Source organism: Hippocampus guttulatus, chromosome 5, assembly GCF_054856545.1.
Source record: "Hippocampus guttulatus isolate MCC_2025c chromosome 5, RoL_Hgut_1.0, whole genome shotgun sequence".
In the NCBI taxonomy this organism is placed as follows: Eukaryota; Metazoa; Chordata; class Actinopteri; order Syngnathiformes; family Syngnathidae; genus Hippocampus; species Hippocampus guttulatus.
The window spans coordinates 8,514,936-8,530,123 of NC_141265.1; the positions used below are offsets into that span (position 1 = coordinate 8,514,936).

Genomic DNA, 15,188 nt, shown 5'->3' on the forward strand with positions numbered 1-15,188 from the left:
GGATCATTTAAAAGTGAAAAAATGCATTAAAGACACAGAATTAATATTTTAAATAAAATGCAATTCGTGGATTGTACGCTAGGGGGCACACTGTTTTGATTACAGTCGAAGACAACATTGTTTTGATCGGGGAAGAAAACAACAGTCTCAGTCTGTCACCGAGATAGACCCAACGCAGCAAATGATATGAAAGCGCCAATCAATGCTTCTTGAGACCAAAACAAAGGAAAGAGATGATATTTTGGTCATTCATAGCACAGTATGGTATATGTGTATAGGGTATATGTTAATGGTTCGGCCCACTTGACATCTACAGAGTCCGTACGTGGCCCACAATGTGAAATGAGTTTGACACCCCTGCTCTAAATTGTCCTTAGATATGAATGTGCACATGAATGCTTGTCTGTCTATACGTGCAATGTGTGCCCTGCGATTGGCTGAGAACTAGTCCAGGACACATGCTGCCTCTTATAACATATAAAAACCTCAATTTTTGTCTACCTTTTGTGGACTCTTTGAGTGGATAGTAAATAATTCAGTAGTACTGCCTTCTGGTCCCAGTACAAGAACGCATCATTTCTCATTATTCTTGCTTCTCATTTTTGCTCACAGCATAGGACATGAATCCAAGGGAAACTGCCAAGCACTCAGCAGACACAGGAACCCCCCTCTCGTTCCCACTCCCTAACCCAGCCCCTCTCTCTCTCAACCCGGCACTCGGCGTTAGTGCTGGGCTGTTAGACAGTGTGCTCATTGTCCCCCAGCACGGCACCTGCTCTCTGCTCGCACAGCTTCACCTTCTCCTCCTGCTCAAGTATGATGGAGCTTGGACCAAGATGCCTCAGTGTGATCTACTTGCTGTTTCTGTGTCTGTCTTTCTGCCTGCCCGGAGACACAAACACAAAAAAAGCCATCAACATACCCCGCTGTCCTGCGACCTGTTCGTGCACCAAAGATAGTGCCTTTTGTGTGGATACGAAGGCAATACCAAAGAGCTTCCCACCTGGGATCATTTCTCTGTGAGTTGAAACTACTGTCATCCTGCACTTACTTGTATGAAGTCTTAGCTGTGTACAGCACACATCAGTGATGTCACCCTGCTTTATGTTCTGAGGAGTAAAATTCATGCACTGTATGTTTTGAACAGGTGAGAAAACAGAAAGCACGCTATTTTATGAAGCAATTGCGATGTGTGCGCGTGTGCGGCATTTCTAACATTCTTCCCAAATGCTAAACTTGAATATGGCAACAATATCTTGTTGCACTTCGCAATAGATTAACTGGATCTGCAAGTCCTCGAAGGATCACTCAACATAATGAAATGAGATTTAAGGGGAAGGGGGTTGTGTTTGTTGAGAGCTTCCGCTCACGTCACCTCGACCCCAATGGACGAGGATTTCAAGAGCAAGGTGACCTGAAATGAAGTTGTGTGTCCCAATTTTGAAAGCCTCTGACCCTCAATGACAACCGGGACAGATGTGTCCTGAGAAAAGAAGGTTCAACAGTTGGCAAGGAAACCTCCTTTGACGGATTGATCTGATTGTTTGATTTGTTGAACATATAAACACAACATGAAAGACATACGGTAAAAAAACACAATCAATGAAAAAAATCTAAATGTGTTTAAAAACAAAAGTGTTGTTAAACCAAAGAACATCACACTTGTGAATTCTGCACAGGACGATGGTGAATGCAGCATTTACGGCAATCCCAGAAGGAGCTTTCTCACACCTTCACGTACTCCAGTTCCTGTAAGTGTCTGACAACATCCGTGTTCTTTTTTTGCAAAGATCCGAACGCTTTCTCTCTTTAAGCCCCTCCCAAAACACCGAAACAATAATGCCAGGTTTGCACACAGTTGATGTTTTTGTGGTATGTATATAGGAACATACATCTCCTCTACCTTCTAACGTGCTTAGACAATGAAACAACTCCAGCCACTTGAAATGAATTGCATTTGAAAACAGTGGTGACGTAGCAGGAACACGAGTAGTGCTTCTGTCTCAGTGTCATCCCAGATGACTGAGTGCCACAGTTGTGCCCTGATAAAGGCCTAATTGTCCATCACATGCAGTCATGAATGCTTTCTTATTTTTGTGTGCAAGTCTGCATTTGTTTGCTGGAACCTCTCTTTTTTTTAATATATATAGACTGTTGACATTATATGTATTGTAAATGTAATGTACCATTTATGTAAACAGGCGCATGTTTGCTTGGCGTAAAAAAGGGCGCATTGCCATTTTCATGCTGGCACAAGTTTAGTTTACCGTGTTTGGGAATTTGGCAGATTGCGCTGCACTTTTCTGGGCATTCAGGTAGACTGAAGATGGTTTCTACCATATGCCCCCAGCACATCTGACAATTTGATGACGGAAAGTAGACTCGACTTTGGACCGGGTAAAAACAGGTCTAAGTTGTGGCGGAGGTGTTGTAATGCGATTTTGGTGAATTTGGTAAAGTCGCAGGCAGACAGATTCTGATATGTGTGGTGGATGGCATTGCATTTCATTGATAAATATGACAACAGCGGGCATCGGGCGGGTGGAAGATCTGCTTGCAGTTCCTTATAAAAGTACTTTGTGCAATTCAATATTCTGCTACGGCGAGTCCATTTCTTTTCCCGCATTATCAGGCACTGTGTGCACGCAACTCCTGCGCTGTATTTCAAGACAATGAGAAGAGTGACTGTCATTGGCCAGGAAGTAAGTCGGTTCTGTTCACTCTTTTCTTACTGCACCCGTCTACAAACATGCCAAAAGAAAGACAACTCCACCCATGCGCACAGGTAGAGTGCACTTTGCGCTAAATGTGCACTTGGCATGAAAATAGGTCCCCAGAGGACTGCATTGCACAATATACAGGATGTCTCTAAAGTCTGGGCACATTTGCAATTGATGGCAAAGTGGAGTTATTGCATGGAGTTGATGTGAATCTTGTAAAGCACATTAACCTTACATCCATCCATTTTCTGATCCGCTTATCCATGCTGGAGCCTATCCCAGCTGTCTTCGGGCAGTAGGCGTGGGACACCCTGAACTGGTTACCAGCCAATTGCAGGGCACACATAGACCAATAGACCAATCGCGCTCACACTCACACCTAGGGACAATTTAGAGTGTTCCATCAACCTGCCATGCATGTTTTTGGAATGTGGGAAGAAACCGGAGTACCCAGAGAAAACCCACTGTAGGTTATTGCATGTTTATCCAGTGTATCAAACCACTTAGTACTGCTGTATTTTATTCTTTTACTCCAGTTATCTCCTTCACAACTTTCATTGTGTCTGCAGACTTTTGAACTCGAACACATTCTCCACCATTTCGGATGACGCTTTCGCTGGTCTATATCACCTGCAGTACCTGTGAGCAAAATTATCATTTCTTTTAAAAAGTTGCGGTCTTTATGGCAATTTGTTGTGATTTGGTCAATGCACATAGATAATGTCATGTCACATTACGTCAGAGTTGTTAACTTGTATTATCAATATTTGACAAAACACATAATCCTACTTTAATTTGAGACATTTGCAACCTTGCACATTGTTTTCATGCTCATCGTGTTTGCTTTATTCACAAGCTTGACTTATTATTCGGGTGAGCAATAAAAAAAGAGCAGCCAATAATAAAATGAAACTGTAAATCCTGCAATGACGGATAGTACATCATGCATGCGGCATGACAAATGTAGCATTTTATTTATTTGCCTTCAGAAAGCACTTTAGCGGATGGCTTGGTGTGTGATGATCATTGCCACTGACCACATTTGGAAATTTGTTTTTTTTTCTTTCTTCATTTTCCCTGCATTTATAACACATAATCTGGTCTGCTGAACATGTCTTTTTTTTTTTTTAATCACAGGTTCATCGAGAATAATGACGTCCAAACTCTCTCAAAGTATACCTTCCGTGGACTAAAATCTCTGACTCATTTGTGAGTATGTCATCACTCCCGGCATGCCATTCTGCACTATAAACTAGCTCTTTTTGTAGTACAGTACAGGGAGTTCTCGGTCCTGGTACTTTGAATGGAAGCGTGTCATAAGAATATGTTGATGTGCGACAAAAGGAGACGCACTCAGTTACCATGGCCATACTCAGTTTTTTCTTCCATTTATTTTATATTTATGGTTAATTGTTCTCCCCGGGCCTGCGTGGGTTTTCTCCGGGTACTCCGGTTTCCTCCCGCATTCCAAAAACATGCATGGCAGGCTGATTGAACACTCTAAAGTTCCCCTAGGTGCATGGTTGTTCGTCTCTGTGTGCCCTGCGATTGGCTGGCAACCGGTTCAGGGTGTCCCCCACCTACTGCCCGAAGACAGCTGGGATAGGCTCCAGCACCCCCAACAACCGTTGTGAGGATAAAGCAGATCAGAAAATGAATGTTTTTCATCCGAATTTACTGAAATAATGGCTTTACCCATTACACGAGCGTAAATTTGTGACAGAACAGAGTGGGCTCCAACTTTTGGGTCACGTCACTGCCATATGAACGGAACTCAATTGTATACTGAGGATGACCTGTAAATTTAACAACAACATACGCCAAGTTCGATATCTGTAGTCTCGATTTAATATGAGTTGTGCATACGCACGTACTGTATAATTAAATCCCCAACTGACCTTTTTTCAGATCCCTCTCAAACAACAACCTGCAGCAGCTGCCCAGAGATCTATTTAAACATCTGGACATCCTCACAGATGTGTAAGTGTGGATTTGTAAGCGCGTTGGAGCTGTCTGTGTTTGGTTTAATGCACTACCGACCACATTCAGCTACTAAATCGACTTGGTCAATGACTGATTGCTTTGAAGTTGCATTTGTTGTTTTCAGAGACCTGCGAGGAAACTCCTTCCACTGTGACTGTAAGATCAAATGGCTGGTTGACTGGATAGACAAGACCAACACTTCCGTTCCTCCCGCCTACTGCGCCAGTCCCTTTGAATTTCAGGGGCGTAGAATCCATGACCTCGCTCCGAGAGACTTCAGCTGCATCAGTGCAGGTTTCAAATTCTTCCTCTTCGATTTGAAGTGCAATGTCATGTCGAGTTTGTCATTTGTGATCTGCTATCCTTCTCTGTATTTTCTTTTTTTCTAGATTTTGCCATTTATGAAACGTTTCCTTTCCAGTCTGTGTCTGTGGAGTCTTACGAGTTCAGCGGGGATCAGTTTGTTGTCTTTTCTCAACCTGAATCAGGGTTCTGCACTCTTTATGTGTGGGATCATGTTGAAATGACATTTAGGACATTTCATAATATTCCCTGTAAGTTATGGCATCGAATCTGTGTGAATTCCATTCTTTTTGTTTGCTGTGCCTTTTAACCTGTTGTGCTTTTGTACGGTTTGTCTTGGCAGCTCGGTCAGCTCTGTACTGCAAACCAGTGGTGATAAACAACACACTTTACATGGTTGTGGCTCAACTTTTTGGTGGATCTCACATCTACAAGTAAGCTATTCACACTGCGGTTCCCACGTAGAAACTCTCTATTTTGGTTTTAAGATCTAAACCTTTAAATAAACAAAATAATAATAATATTCGGATTGACCATAAGAGTTCGAAAGAAGATTTGTTTTGAAAATCAGGTGGACTCGGGGTCAAAGATGCGTGACAATGATGTATGCCAATGGTTACTGGAATAAGTAATAACAGAGGCACGGCACACATCACCGAGCACTTCTTAGCTGCATGTCTTTGAGGATAAAGACAGAAAGTCCGCTCCATCCAGATCTGTAGTTTTAAGTGAAGCAATGACGTAGATATACCGTTGCACCTCCACTTTGCAGAACAAAGGGAAAATGAACTTTGAATGAACTTGCAGCCACTACGATAGCGTGCAAAGAACAGCGGATTCCCTGGTGTGTGCTGAAGTAAAATTGTTCAGGAGCTATCGATATACAGTACAGTGCATCCGGGATGTATTCATAGCGCTTCATATTTGTGTTACATCTTACAGCCTCATTTTGAAATGGAATGATTTTTTTTCCGGCAGTCTTAGTGTCACCTCTGTCTGCTAGGACAACGCCAGAAAAAAAATAATGTCCTCCTCATCTAATTAACCCTTTTGGCCGCTAGATTGACATGAAAACACTACAGAGATTATGGCCTGAAACAGATGCGTTTCCATCAAAAATGTATGAACTGTGACACCACGGCACCATAAGGGTTTTCTTAAAACTGCAGGTGGGAAGAGGACCCTCTTCGCTTTGTGAAGATACAAGACATTGATACTACTCGAGTGAGAAAGCCCAACTTTGTGGAGACGTTCCAACTGGATGGTGAATGCTATTTTGTAGTAGTAGACAGTTCGAAGGCCGGTTCAACCAGCATTTATCGATGGAACAGCAATGGCTTTTACTCCCACCAGTCGCTCCACCCTTGGCACCGCGACACCCATGTAGAGTTCCTCGATGTCGGAGGAAAGCCTCACCTCATCCTCTCCAGCTCCACTCAACCACCGGTGATTTACCAGTGGAACCGAGGGCAGAAGCAGTTTGATTTCCTCTCCCAAATCACAGAGCAAGCCGATGTGCAGATGGTCAAACACTTCTGGGTTCGGAAGGCGCTTTACCTTTGCCTCACACGCTTCATTGGTGACTCAAAGATACTCCGCTGGGAAGGCCAGCGTTTCATCGAGATCCAGACTCTTCCCTCTCGGGGCTCCATGGTTGTGTATCCCTTCACGGTGGGCCTTCGGCAGTATCTCACCCTTGGGAGCGATTTCTCTTTTTCCAGAGTGTACTTGTGGGATGATCTCACTCAGCGGTTTCAGCCATTTCAGGAACTCAATTTGAGAGCCCCGAGGGCCTTCAGCTTGGTGTCAGTCGACAACAAGGACATTATGCTGGCTGCCAGCTTCAAGGGAAATTCGCTGGCCTACGAGCACCTGCTGGTCGATCTCAGTGCCAAGTAGAAATGTGACGGATAATATGACGTGCCAACCACAAGAACAAAAAATGAAAAAGTGCAGGCATATTTTAGTGCATCTCAATATTTAAGTTGTGGAAAACTCTAAATTATTTTGAAAATTCAAAAATAAATTTGTGTATTACTGTATATAGCTCCATATACACACAAATATTAAAATCATGGATTTGTATAATTTTGATGATTAGAGCTTACAGATAATGGAAACCGAGAAATTGGGAAGGTATAATGAATCTGGACGACTTTCACGTTTTGATTTGAACTACTGTACTGAAATATATGAAATTTTCCACACCTGTAGGGAAGTTTTGTTATTTCACACGTTTTCAATGGCTAACAAAAAAAATTAAAATCTATTTTATGAATTATCTTTGGAAATCTTACATTCATGTTAAAATAGAGCCTTAGTGCCATGCTGATTGAAATGCCAAGTTATTCTTTCTGTACATATTGCTATTGTTGAAATGCATGTTCGTGTATTGAATCAGTTACCGGATAATGCTCTTTTGTTTGATACCTGGTACTTTTATTTAAGCGTGTAAAATTTTAAAAAGCTAAAATTACACATTTTAATCAGAGATGGCTTAATGTGTCCCTCAAGTGTTTTTGACGCTGATTCAAGAAACTTTTTTTTTCTTGCAGGTGAAGTTTTGGAGATATTTTCTTTTTTGTGTGTGTATTTAAGTGTGACCTATAAAAGCTTGCACAATACGGATTTTGACATGCATTGTAATACATAGCTTTAACGTTTCAGGAAAAGAATCCCCGTTCCTGAACCTAAACCTTAATTCGAAAATATTACTAAACCAATGGTGAAGATATTTTTATGTACAAGAGAAAAACGGGGACAGATTCTGTCTCAGCCGCAAAAAAATAAATAAAAAAATACAGGTATATATATATATATATATATATATATATATCCATCCATCCATCCATCCATCTTCAGAACTGCTTGATCCTCACTAGGGTCGCGGGGGGTGCTGGAGCCTATCCCAGCCGTCTTCGGGCAGTAGGCGGGGGACACCCTGAATCAGTTGCCAGCCAATCGCAGGGCACACAGAGACGAACAACCATTCACGCCCACACTCACACCTAGGGACAATTTAGAGCGTCCAATCAGCCTGCCATGCATGTTTTTGGAATGTGGGAGGAAACCGGAGCATCCGGAGAAAACCCACGCAGGCCCGGGGAGAACATGCAAACTCCACACAGGGAGGCCGGAGCTGGAATCGAACCCGGTACCTCTGCACTGTGAAGCCGACGTGCTAACCACTGGACTACCGAGCCGCCCATATATATATATATATGAATAATAAAGGGCGGCCCGGTAGTCCAGTGGTTAGCACGTCGGCTTCACAGTGCAGAGGTACCGGGTTCGATTCCAGCTCCGGCCTCCCTGTGTGGAGTTTGCATGTTCTCCCCGGGCCTGCGTGGGTTTTCTCCGGGTGCTCCGGTTTCCTCCCACATTCCAAAAACATGCATGGCAGGCTGATTGGATGCTCTAAATTGTCCCTAGGTGTGAGTGTGGGCGTGGATGGTTGTTCGTCTCTGTGTGCCCTGCGATTGGCTGGCAACTGATTCAGGGTGTCCCCCGCCTACTGCCCGGAGACGGCTGGGATAGGCTCCAGCACCCCCCGCGACCCTAGTGAGGATCAAGCGGTTCGGAAAATGGATGGATGGATGGATGAATAATAAATAAAATCTAGAAAAGTTTATTTACATCTCTGGTTAAAATTAGTAATCAATTCTTGACCAGTGTTATCTGTTCAGTACTTTACATTTTGGAATATATTTGTATGGTATCAGATATCCCTTTGTCTGTCTTCATTTTTATTCAGTAACAACACACACTTTAACATGTCAAGTGGCTTAAAACAAAGGTAGAAACGCGCCATACAAGAGACAGACCATTACCATTCCAATTGTCCATTGATAACCACATAATCATGCTAAGCACTAATGTAATATACATTAGTGCTTAGCATGATTATGTGTTGTCAGTTAGAAACCGTTTTTCCAGTGTTACAATGTACATTTATTGACAGCGGATTATGAATAAATGCTCTGTAGCCCCTGAGAAAAAAAAGTGTCTTGCTTTGATTTACTTAGTGTATATCTATGCTGATGACCAGACAAAGAATGGGTATTTGACACTCAGGCATTTAGTAGGTCAAAATCCAAAATTGCGTATTTGTGATTCGATACATGTACAGCCCACGCACCGCTAAATAAAATGTGGTTATAGAATTACAACCAAAACTCCTGCTACTACAAACACAACTGAAGGTGCAAGCAACTTGGAACAAGCCCTCGACCTGGTTTTCATGTCAATCCTCAAAATCAAACTCTGACATCAGGCTCCACCCATCTAGATGCTAAAACGGTAAAAACTATTTGGTAAATACTGTAACGATAGCAATAGGAAACCTGGTTATGGTTCTGATTGGGGATCATTTGTACATATTCTTGAGTGGGACGCATGATAAAAACGGTTTTGTGACGCGCTGAAATTTGTGTGACGTCTCCGCAGTTGCCGTCTCCATCAAGTGACGAAATTTGTCCCTCCTCACTGCTTTGTTGATCTCCTGGTCTCTTCGATGATCTAACAGGGGGAAGGAACGAGGAGGTTGCAAGTAAATAAATAAGATTTGCGGCTACGGCGTCGACTTCCGGAATCTCCAGCTGTCACCGGAAGTGCCGCACCAACTTCCCGTTGTCATCAAGTGCGCTAGCGCTCACTGACTGCCTAACTATATTGGAAAAAACATGTCAAGCGCTGTCGAAACCACGCTGCCTTCCGAATGGGACGACGACGAACGAATGAATTTTCTGTTCTCTGACTTCAAAGAGTACCGCGACGTGAACACAATGGACTGGGACAGTAAAATGGACTTCTGGACGACTCTGGTCGTACAAAGCTGCAGGGACCGCCGTTCCGTGTGTGTCAATCTGCAGGACCTCAACAAAACCTTCAGGAGGAAAGAAAAATCTCCTCTGGGCTTGACGACTGTCATCCAATCCATGTCTAGGTAAATAAAAAATGTACTGGAGGGTGTCAATAATATATTTGTGAATGTTTGCACGTTCTCCTCATGCAAATGTGGCTTTACTCCGCATACCCCAGATTCCTCCCACCAAATATACATACATGCATGTAAATTTAGATTAATTAATTTGTACTAACATTCTAATCGATCCATGAGCCTTTGCATGAAATAGGTGCGCGACATCCGCGACAGTGAAACTGGTGTTTGTTTACATGGAAACTGTGTGCTCGAGTCCACCTAATAACATTTAATGTTATACAAAGTTACATTTTGGTACTTTTTTGTGGCCTAAGGAATGCCCTTGCAGTGCAAAATTATTGTAGATGAAAATTAAAAAACGCTTGAAACAATTTGAAAAGTGCTCAGGTTTGTCCAAACTTACCTTGCTGGTGCTTTTGCTTTTATGTTCCGTTGCCATAGATCACTTGATAGACTTGACCAAACAACAACAACTGTATACTCTGTAATAGCATGTACAAGAGACATGTACATGTACTACATGATGGGAACGCGTTCCAGTAAACAACAGCCATAAGTATGAATATGCAGATGTGACATTCCTTTTGAGCTGCATGCCTGGCGGCGATGCTTAGCTAATGTGCATCCTTTCCGTTGCCTCGTCTGGGACTATCACCCCTGCCAGCATGGCTACCATGTATGTCCATGCATTGCCTTTGATGGGAAAATATCCCCACCAGCAAGGCCGCCATACAGCAGCTCAATCCGGAAATACATGTCAGTCTCTATCTGTTGATTGTGCCACAGTGCCAGGAAACAACAGCGCTTAATCCTGCAGCGAACAGATTTTTCACAGCTACTCTATAAAGGAGTGTTTTGAGTGGACTGGACTCTATTTTCATTCTGTTGTTTCTGGGTCAGTTAAATCCAGGTTCTGCTGTATTTCCCTTTCGCCTCATCCAGATGTGGGAAGCTTCAGAGGGAGTCTGAGTTTGCTGCCAATGTTGATTGCGGCTGGCTGTCATGGGGTGTTGGCCTCCTGCTGGTGAAGCCTCTCAAGTGGACCTTCTCCTCACTGCTGGGAGGAAACCGAGTACCTTTGGAAGAGTCTTTTGTTGTCACCGAACTGGTGAAGGTGCGTTGCTCACTGTCATATGTGATTCTATGCAATATTTATACATATCTTGTCAGATTCCAGCTCTGTGTGCCCCTAAACAATTAACTCCATGAGTGTGTTTTGTAATTATTGTGGTGTTTTAATTGTTTTTGCATCACCGGAGGCCCTCAATAACCTGTAGTACCCTAAACGAGATTTCATTGTGTACCCCACCACTGGATATTTTCATACACTGACAAAATAATTCGAATAACATTGTCTTTAATTTTGCAAGACAGTGCGTCACCCAGTTTACATGCTTAACAAATTACACATACAAAATATGAAATAGAATATAAATTCCCTTACCATAAAATCAAAATCCTTTGTGTGATTACACAATTGATATTTATGGTCAGCCAGTGTCACTGGAATGTTTGTGTTCAACTTTGGCTCTTTTTATCTCACTGAAAAGTAATACGCCATTCAAAACATTTTTGAGCATCTTTACTTCAGCTGATCAGTTGATCAACCACAAACAAACAGAGGAGCCATTTTCTCCATGTGTGCTCTTTTTTACGGTAACTCCAAGCTTTGTTGTTCTTTCCAGGAGAAAGCAGCCGAAGTGCTCAGGATTTACCAAAGCAGTGAATTTGCATGTCACCCTGTCATGTCATTTCAAGAGCTGTGTACACTCACCTCCACTGTGTGTGCCGATGAAAGTACCCTGTGCATGGCACTTCTGCAGCTGCAGAGGGAGAAACAAGTGGCGGTTTCCTTGCATGAGGGGGAAAAGGTAAAGGACGGAATGCATGACTCCCCAAATGACTTCTCATTTTTCTTTTTCCCCACCGTAGCTGTCATTTTATATTGTTTTTTTGTTTTGGGTTAAATACAGATTGTTAAATTTTGCCAACCTGGGCAGATTCGTGTCTCCACCGTCAGTGAAGTTGATATCGGAATCTACCAGTTACAGCGTAGTGATAAACTGCTGGAGGAGCGTCTGGAGAAACTGGGCCTGGAGGCTGATAAGTACTTCCAACTAATAATAACATTAATAATAAATAAATAAGTTTCACGAAAATCAAAACCTATTTGGTTGAATTTGGTGATTTGGCATGGAATGACCCGACGATACACCTCATTTCTTTGTTTGTTTTACTGCTTGCTCACAGCCACCCACAGAGGATTCACACGCAATTGCTGGAGGAAAAAAATGTCTTTTAAAGCTGCTTTACATTGCTTGTGTTCAGGTGCAGAGAAGAAGCAAGACTTCTACTTCGAGAAGGGAAAAAAACACAGGTGAATCCTGAAGATGCGCCACAACATAATTAAAGGCAACAAGGAACGCCCTAAATTCGTTACGTTTGTTGTTCCTATTTATTGTGCCATCAACAGGCACTGAGGTGTTTGAGAGGTCGGAAAAGGGTGGAAAAGAGAGCAGACAACTTGTTCGGACAGCTGGAGTCCATTAGAGGCATCCTGGATCGCATAGCCCAGTCAAAGACTGATAAAATGGTAGGCTGTCACAAAATACAAATAGACTGAAAATCAACTTTGATGCCTACGAGATTGTCCGTCAATGCTGAGATTGGGTCTCGTGAAGGTTCTACAAGCGTACCAAGCGGGAATGGCCAGCCTCAGACTTTCTCTCAAGGATGTGACGGTGGAAGGTGCCGAAAGCCTTCTTGATCAAATCCAGGAGGCAAGTTCATTTCAAAAGTATTTCTTGCATACTTTTGATTTCCTTTGACCTTCGAAACAAATCCTGTGTCCTTGAACTAGTTATGTGACAAACAAAATGAGGTGAACCAAGCCATATCTGGGGCAGTGACCACAACAGGTAAGTTGCTCTCCTCTTAACATCAACTCTACTGTCATTTCTTAACGAGCGGCCAGCGGTGGTTTTATACACTCGACCGCAAAACCTATTAGATGAAGGAGCTCTCTTATTTGCAGGGTGTCCCAGAATTCTTAATGAATATTCTAAGGTTCACATATGTCAACACTGACCTCTCTTTTTTTTTTTTTTTTGTCAGGAAAGTACAATATCAATAGTTTGTTCTGATAAAATAAACAGCAAATTTTTTTTTGTGTGTGTGTTAAACAGATATTCGCGTTTGCTTGAGTTTGACACACTTCTAAAGCCACATCGTTCCCCATGACATCTACAAGCTAGAGGCTCAGCAGCACTTGCCTTTGTTTATAGAGTAGACGCGTGGCTCGAGCGCTACGTCGTTACACTTTAACTTAATGTGTTCTGACTGAGAATTCGGTACTTGTCTGTATTGCACAGAAGAATCTGAATATGGCATCTGCAGTTCCGTCCCTCGTTTTAACTCTTCTGATGCAAGCCTCTCAAAGTTATGTATTTCCAAACTAAAAGACCAGTCCGAATTGACATACCCTTTAAAGATTCCATCGCACAAGGCAGGGTCCTCTGTTTGTGACCAAGTTCCATTCCTAAAACAGCGACACACCTGAATTTGGACACACCTTAAGTCTATCACACTCATGCAACAGTAAAGTCATTATTGCAGTAAATATTTCTATGAAAAACAATCAAAAGGGAAAATCTTTCAAACACCACGGAGAATTAGTTGTGGCCCGGGATCATCCTTTTGGGCAGTTTAGTGATCTATCTATCTTTCAATCTATCTATTTATTTATTTTGGTGGAACAGGGTCTTAGTCAAGGCGGAGGGAATCATGTTAAATAGAAGTGTGATCACACAACCTCTGGCTTCTGCTAGAAATAAACAAAATGTCAGAAAAAGCCTACTAGAACAGCTGGACTCTATTTTGGCTGAATCAGATGCACTCACACACTGACTGAAAAAAAAGCCATAAGCAGCATGCAAGCAACTACTATTTGAGGATTATTATTTATTTACTTTTGTAGATGATGATGAGTTGGAGGAAGAACTGCGATCACTGTTGGATGAATCCAGCACGGGTCCTGAGGTTCCAAGCTTGGTCCTGCCGAGTATCCCGGGTGACGACTTGCTGGATTCATTGCCTGCCGTCCCTCACACGGACCTGAATAATAGCGCCAAGCAGCTGGAAGAACAACTCAAGCAGCTGATTCTCTAAAGATTTAGGTAGGTTGTCATTTTCCACCATTTTTAATGGAATTGTAACCACAAATCTAAAAATGATGCATTGTGTTTTTCTGACACATGTAGGACTCCTGCAGCGCAAGAAAAGGAGCTTTTTGCATTGCAGAGGCAAACAAAGTGACCTGGAATTTTTACTATGTAAAGCTGGGAGTGGTTAGCTCAATGCGCAATAGTAAGACTCAAGTTGTCACAAAGTAAAGACATTATTAAAAAAACAAAACAAAAAAAACACTACAGTATACGTAAAAAGGTATAAACGCACTTTACTTCATTCAGTCCAAATTCTAAATGCCCTTGCTGTGGATGCATGCCAAAGAAGAAAAGAGGAAACATTACACTTTTCTCGCATTTGAATGTGAAGCTTGTGTGACGTCAACATTTTAATGAGTGTTTCTGAAATACTGTATCCTCCTTGGTATGCCACCAGTGAGCATGCTATTAATTTAGAATGACTTTGACAAAAAAAAAAAGAAAAAGTTTGTCCTTGAGTGTATAGTTGTATTAAAGGTTAGTGTTTCTTTTCCTGTCTTAATCTTGTTTGCCAAATGTTTCATACCAAACTACATGTCTCACTTGAGTATACTCATCAAGACAAAGAAGTGAGTTTTACTCAATATTTTCTGCAAATAAAATATATTTTAATCATACTGATGGTTTTTTTTGTGGGGGGGGGGGGGGGGGTCATCTATTTGATGATGTAGTCGAGCGTTGGTGGTGGTTGTATTCTCTACACTCGTTTGCCCTCTTTACATCTTCATTTTCAGAGTTTACGCGTGTTTACAACTGTGACCACCAGGGGCCGCTGCTTTGCACTGCACCAAATTGAGGACTTTGACTCGACTTTGCACTTAGATTTTTTCCAGTCGTCGTTTTTTTTCGCGTTAAAACGCCTTCCAATACATGGTCGTTTTTTTCATCTAAAAACGCCTTACTATACATGGTTGTTTTTTTGGTCTCAAAACGCCTAACTATACATGGTCGTCTTTTTCAGCTAAAAAGGCCTAACTATACATGGTCGTCTTTTTCAGCTAAAAAGGCCTTACTCTA

The 15,188-nt window shown here is 42.2% G+C and overlaps 2 protein-coding genes across 2 annotated transcripts; both read left to right on the plus strand.

Moving 5' to 3' along the window:
* The first annotated feature begins 722 nt into the window (after positions 1–722).
* Positions 723–7,850, plus strand: lgi3 (leucine-rich repeat LGI family, member 3). The gene is made up of 9 exons (XM_086112376.1): positions 723–1,019; positions 1,680–1,751; positions 3,290–3,361; positions 3,858–3,929; positions 4,629–4,700; positions 4,828–4,997; positions 5,093–5,257; positions 5,350–5,440; positions 6,176–7,850. The coding sequence occupies exons 1-9, from the start codon at positions 817–819 to the stop codon at positions 6,903–6,905; spliced, it is 1,647 nt and encodes a 548-aa protein (XP_085968502.1). The 5' UTR covers positions 723–816; the 3' UTR covers positions 6,906–7,850.
* Positions 7,851–9,524: 1,674 nt separating this feature from the next.
* chmp7 (charged multivesicular body protein 7) lies at positions 9,525–14,788 on the plus strand. Its single transcript, XM_086112388.1, has 10 exons — positions 9,525–9,951; positions 10,891–11,062; positions 11,634–11,819; positions 11,922–12,055; positions 12,277–12,325; positions 12,422–12,541; positions 12,630–12,728; positions 12,809–12,866; positions 13,925–14,123; positions 14,208–14,788. Exons 1-9 carry the CDS (start codon positions 9,689–9,691, stop codon positions 14,113–14,115), a joined length of 1,272 nt encoding a protein of 423 aa, XP_085968514.1. The 5' UTR covers positions 9,525–9,688; the 3' UTR covers positions 14,116–14,123; positions 14,208–14,788.
* Positions 14,789–15,188: the final 400 nt, after the last annotated feature.

What these genes read in the sequence shown, in the direction of transcription:
- chmp7 (XM_086112388.1), top strand. Translation starts at nt 9,689, where the DNA reads ATGTCAAGCGCTGTCGAAACCACGCTGCCTTCCGAATGGGACGACGAC. An exon ending in AGTCAAAGACTGATAAAATG is followed by an intron (nt 12,542 to 12,629) that starts GTAGGCTGTCAC and finishes GGTCTCGTGAAG; the next exon opens with GTTCTACAAGCGTACCAAGC. An exon ending in TGGGGCAGTGACCACAACAG is followed by an intron (nt 12,867 to 13,924) that starts GTAAGTTGCTCT and finishes TTACTTTTGTAG; the next exon opens with ATGATGATGAGTTGGAGGAA.
- lgi3 (XM_086112376.1), top strand. Translation starts at nt 817, where the DNA reads ATGATGGAGCTTGGACCAAGATGCCTCAGTGTGATCTACTTGCTGTTT. An exon ending in CTATATCACCTGCAGTACCT is followed by an intron (nt 3,362 to 3,857) that starts GTGAGCAAAATT and finishes TTTTAATCACAG; the next exon opens with GTTCATCGAGAATAATGACG. An exon ending in CTTCAGCTGCATCAGTGCAG is followed by an intron (nt 4,998 to 5,092) that starts GTTTCAAATTCT and finishes CTTTTTTTCTAG; the next exon opens with ATTTTGCCATTTATGAAACG.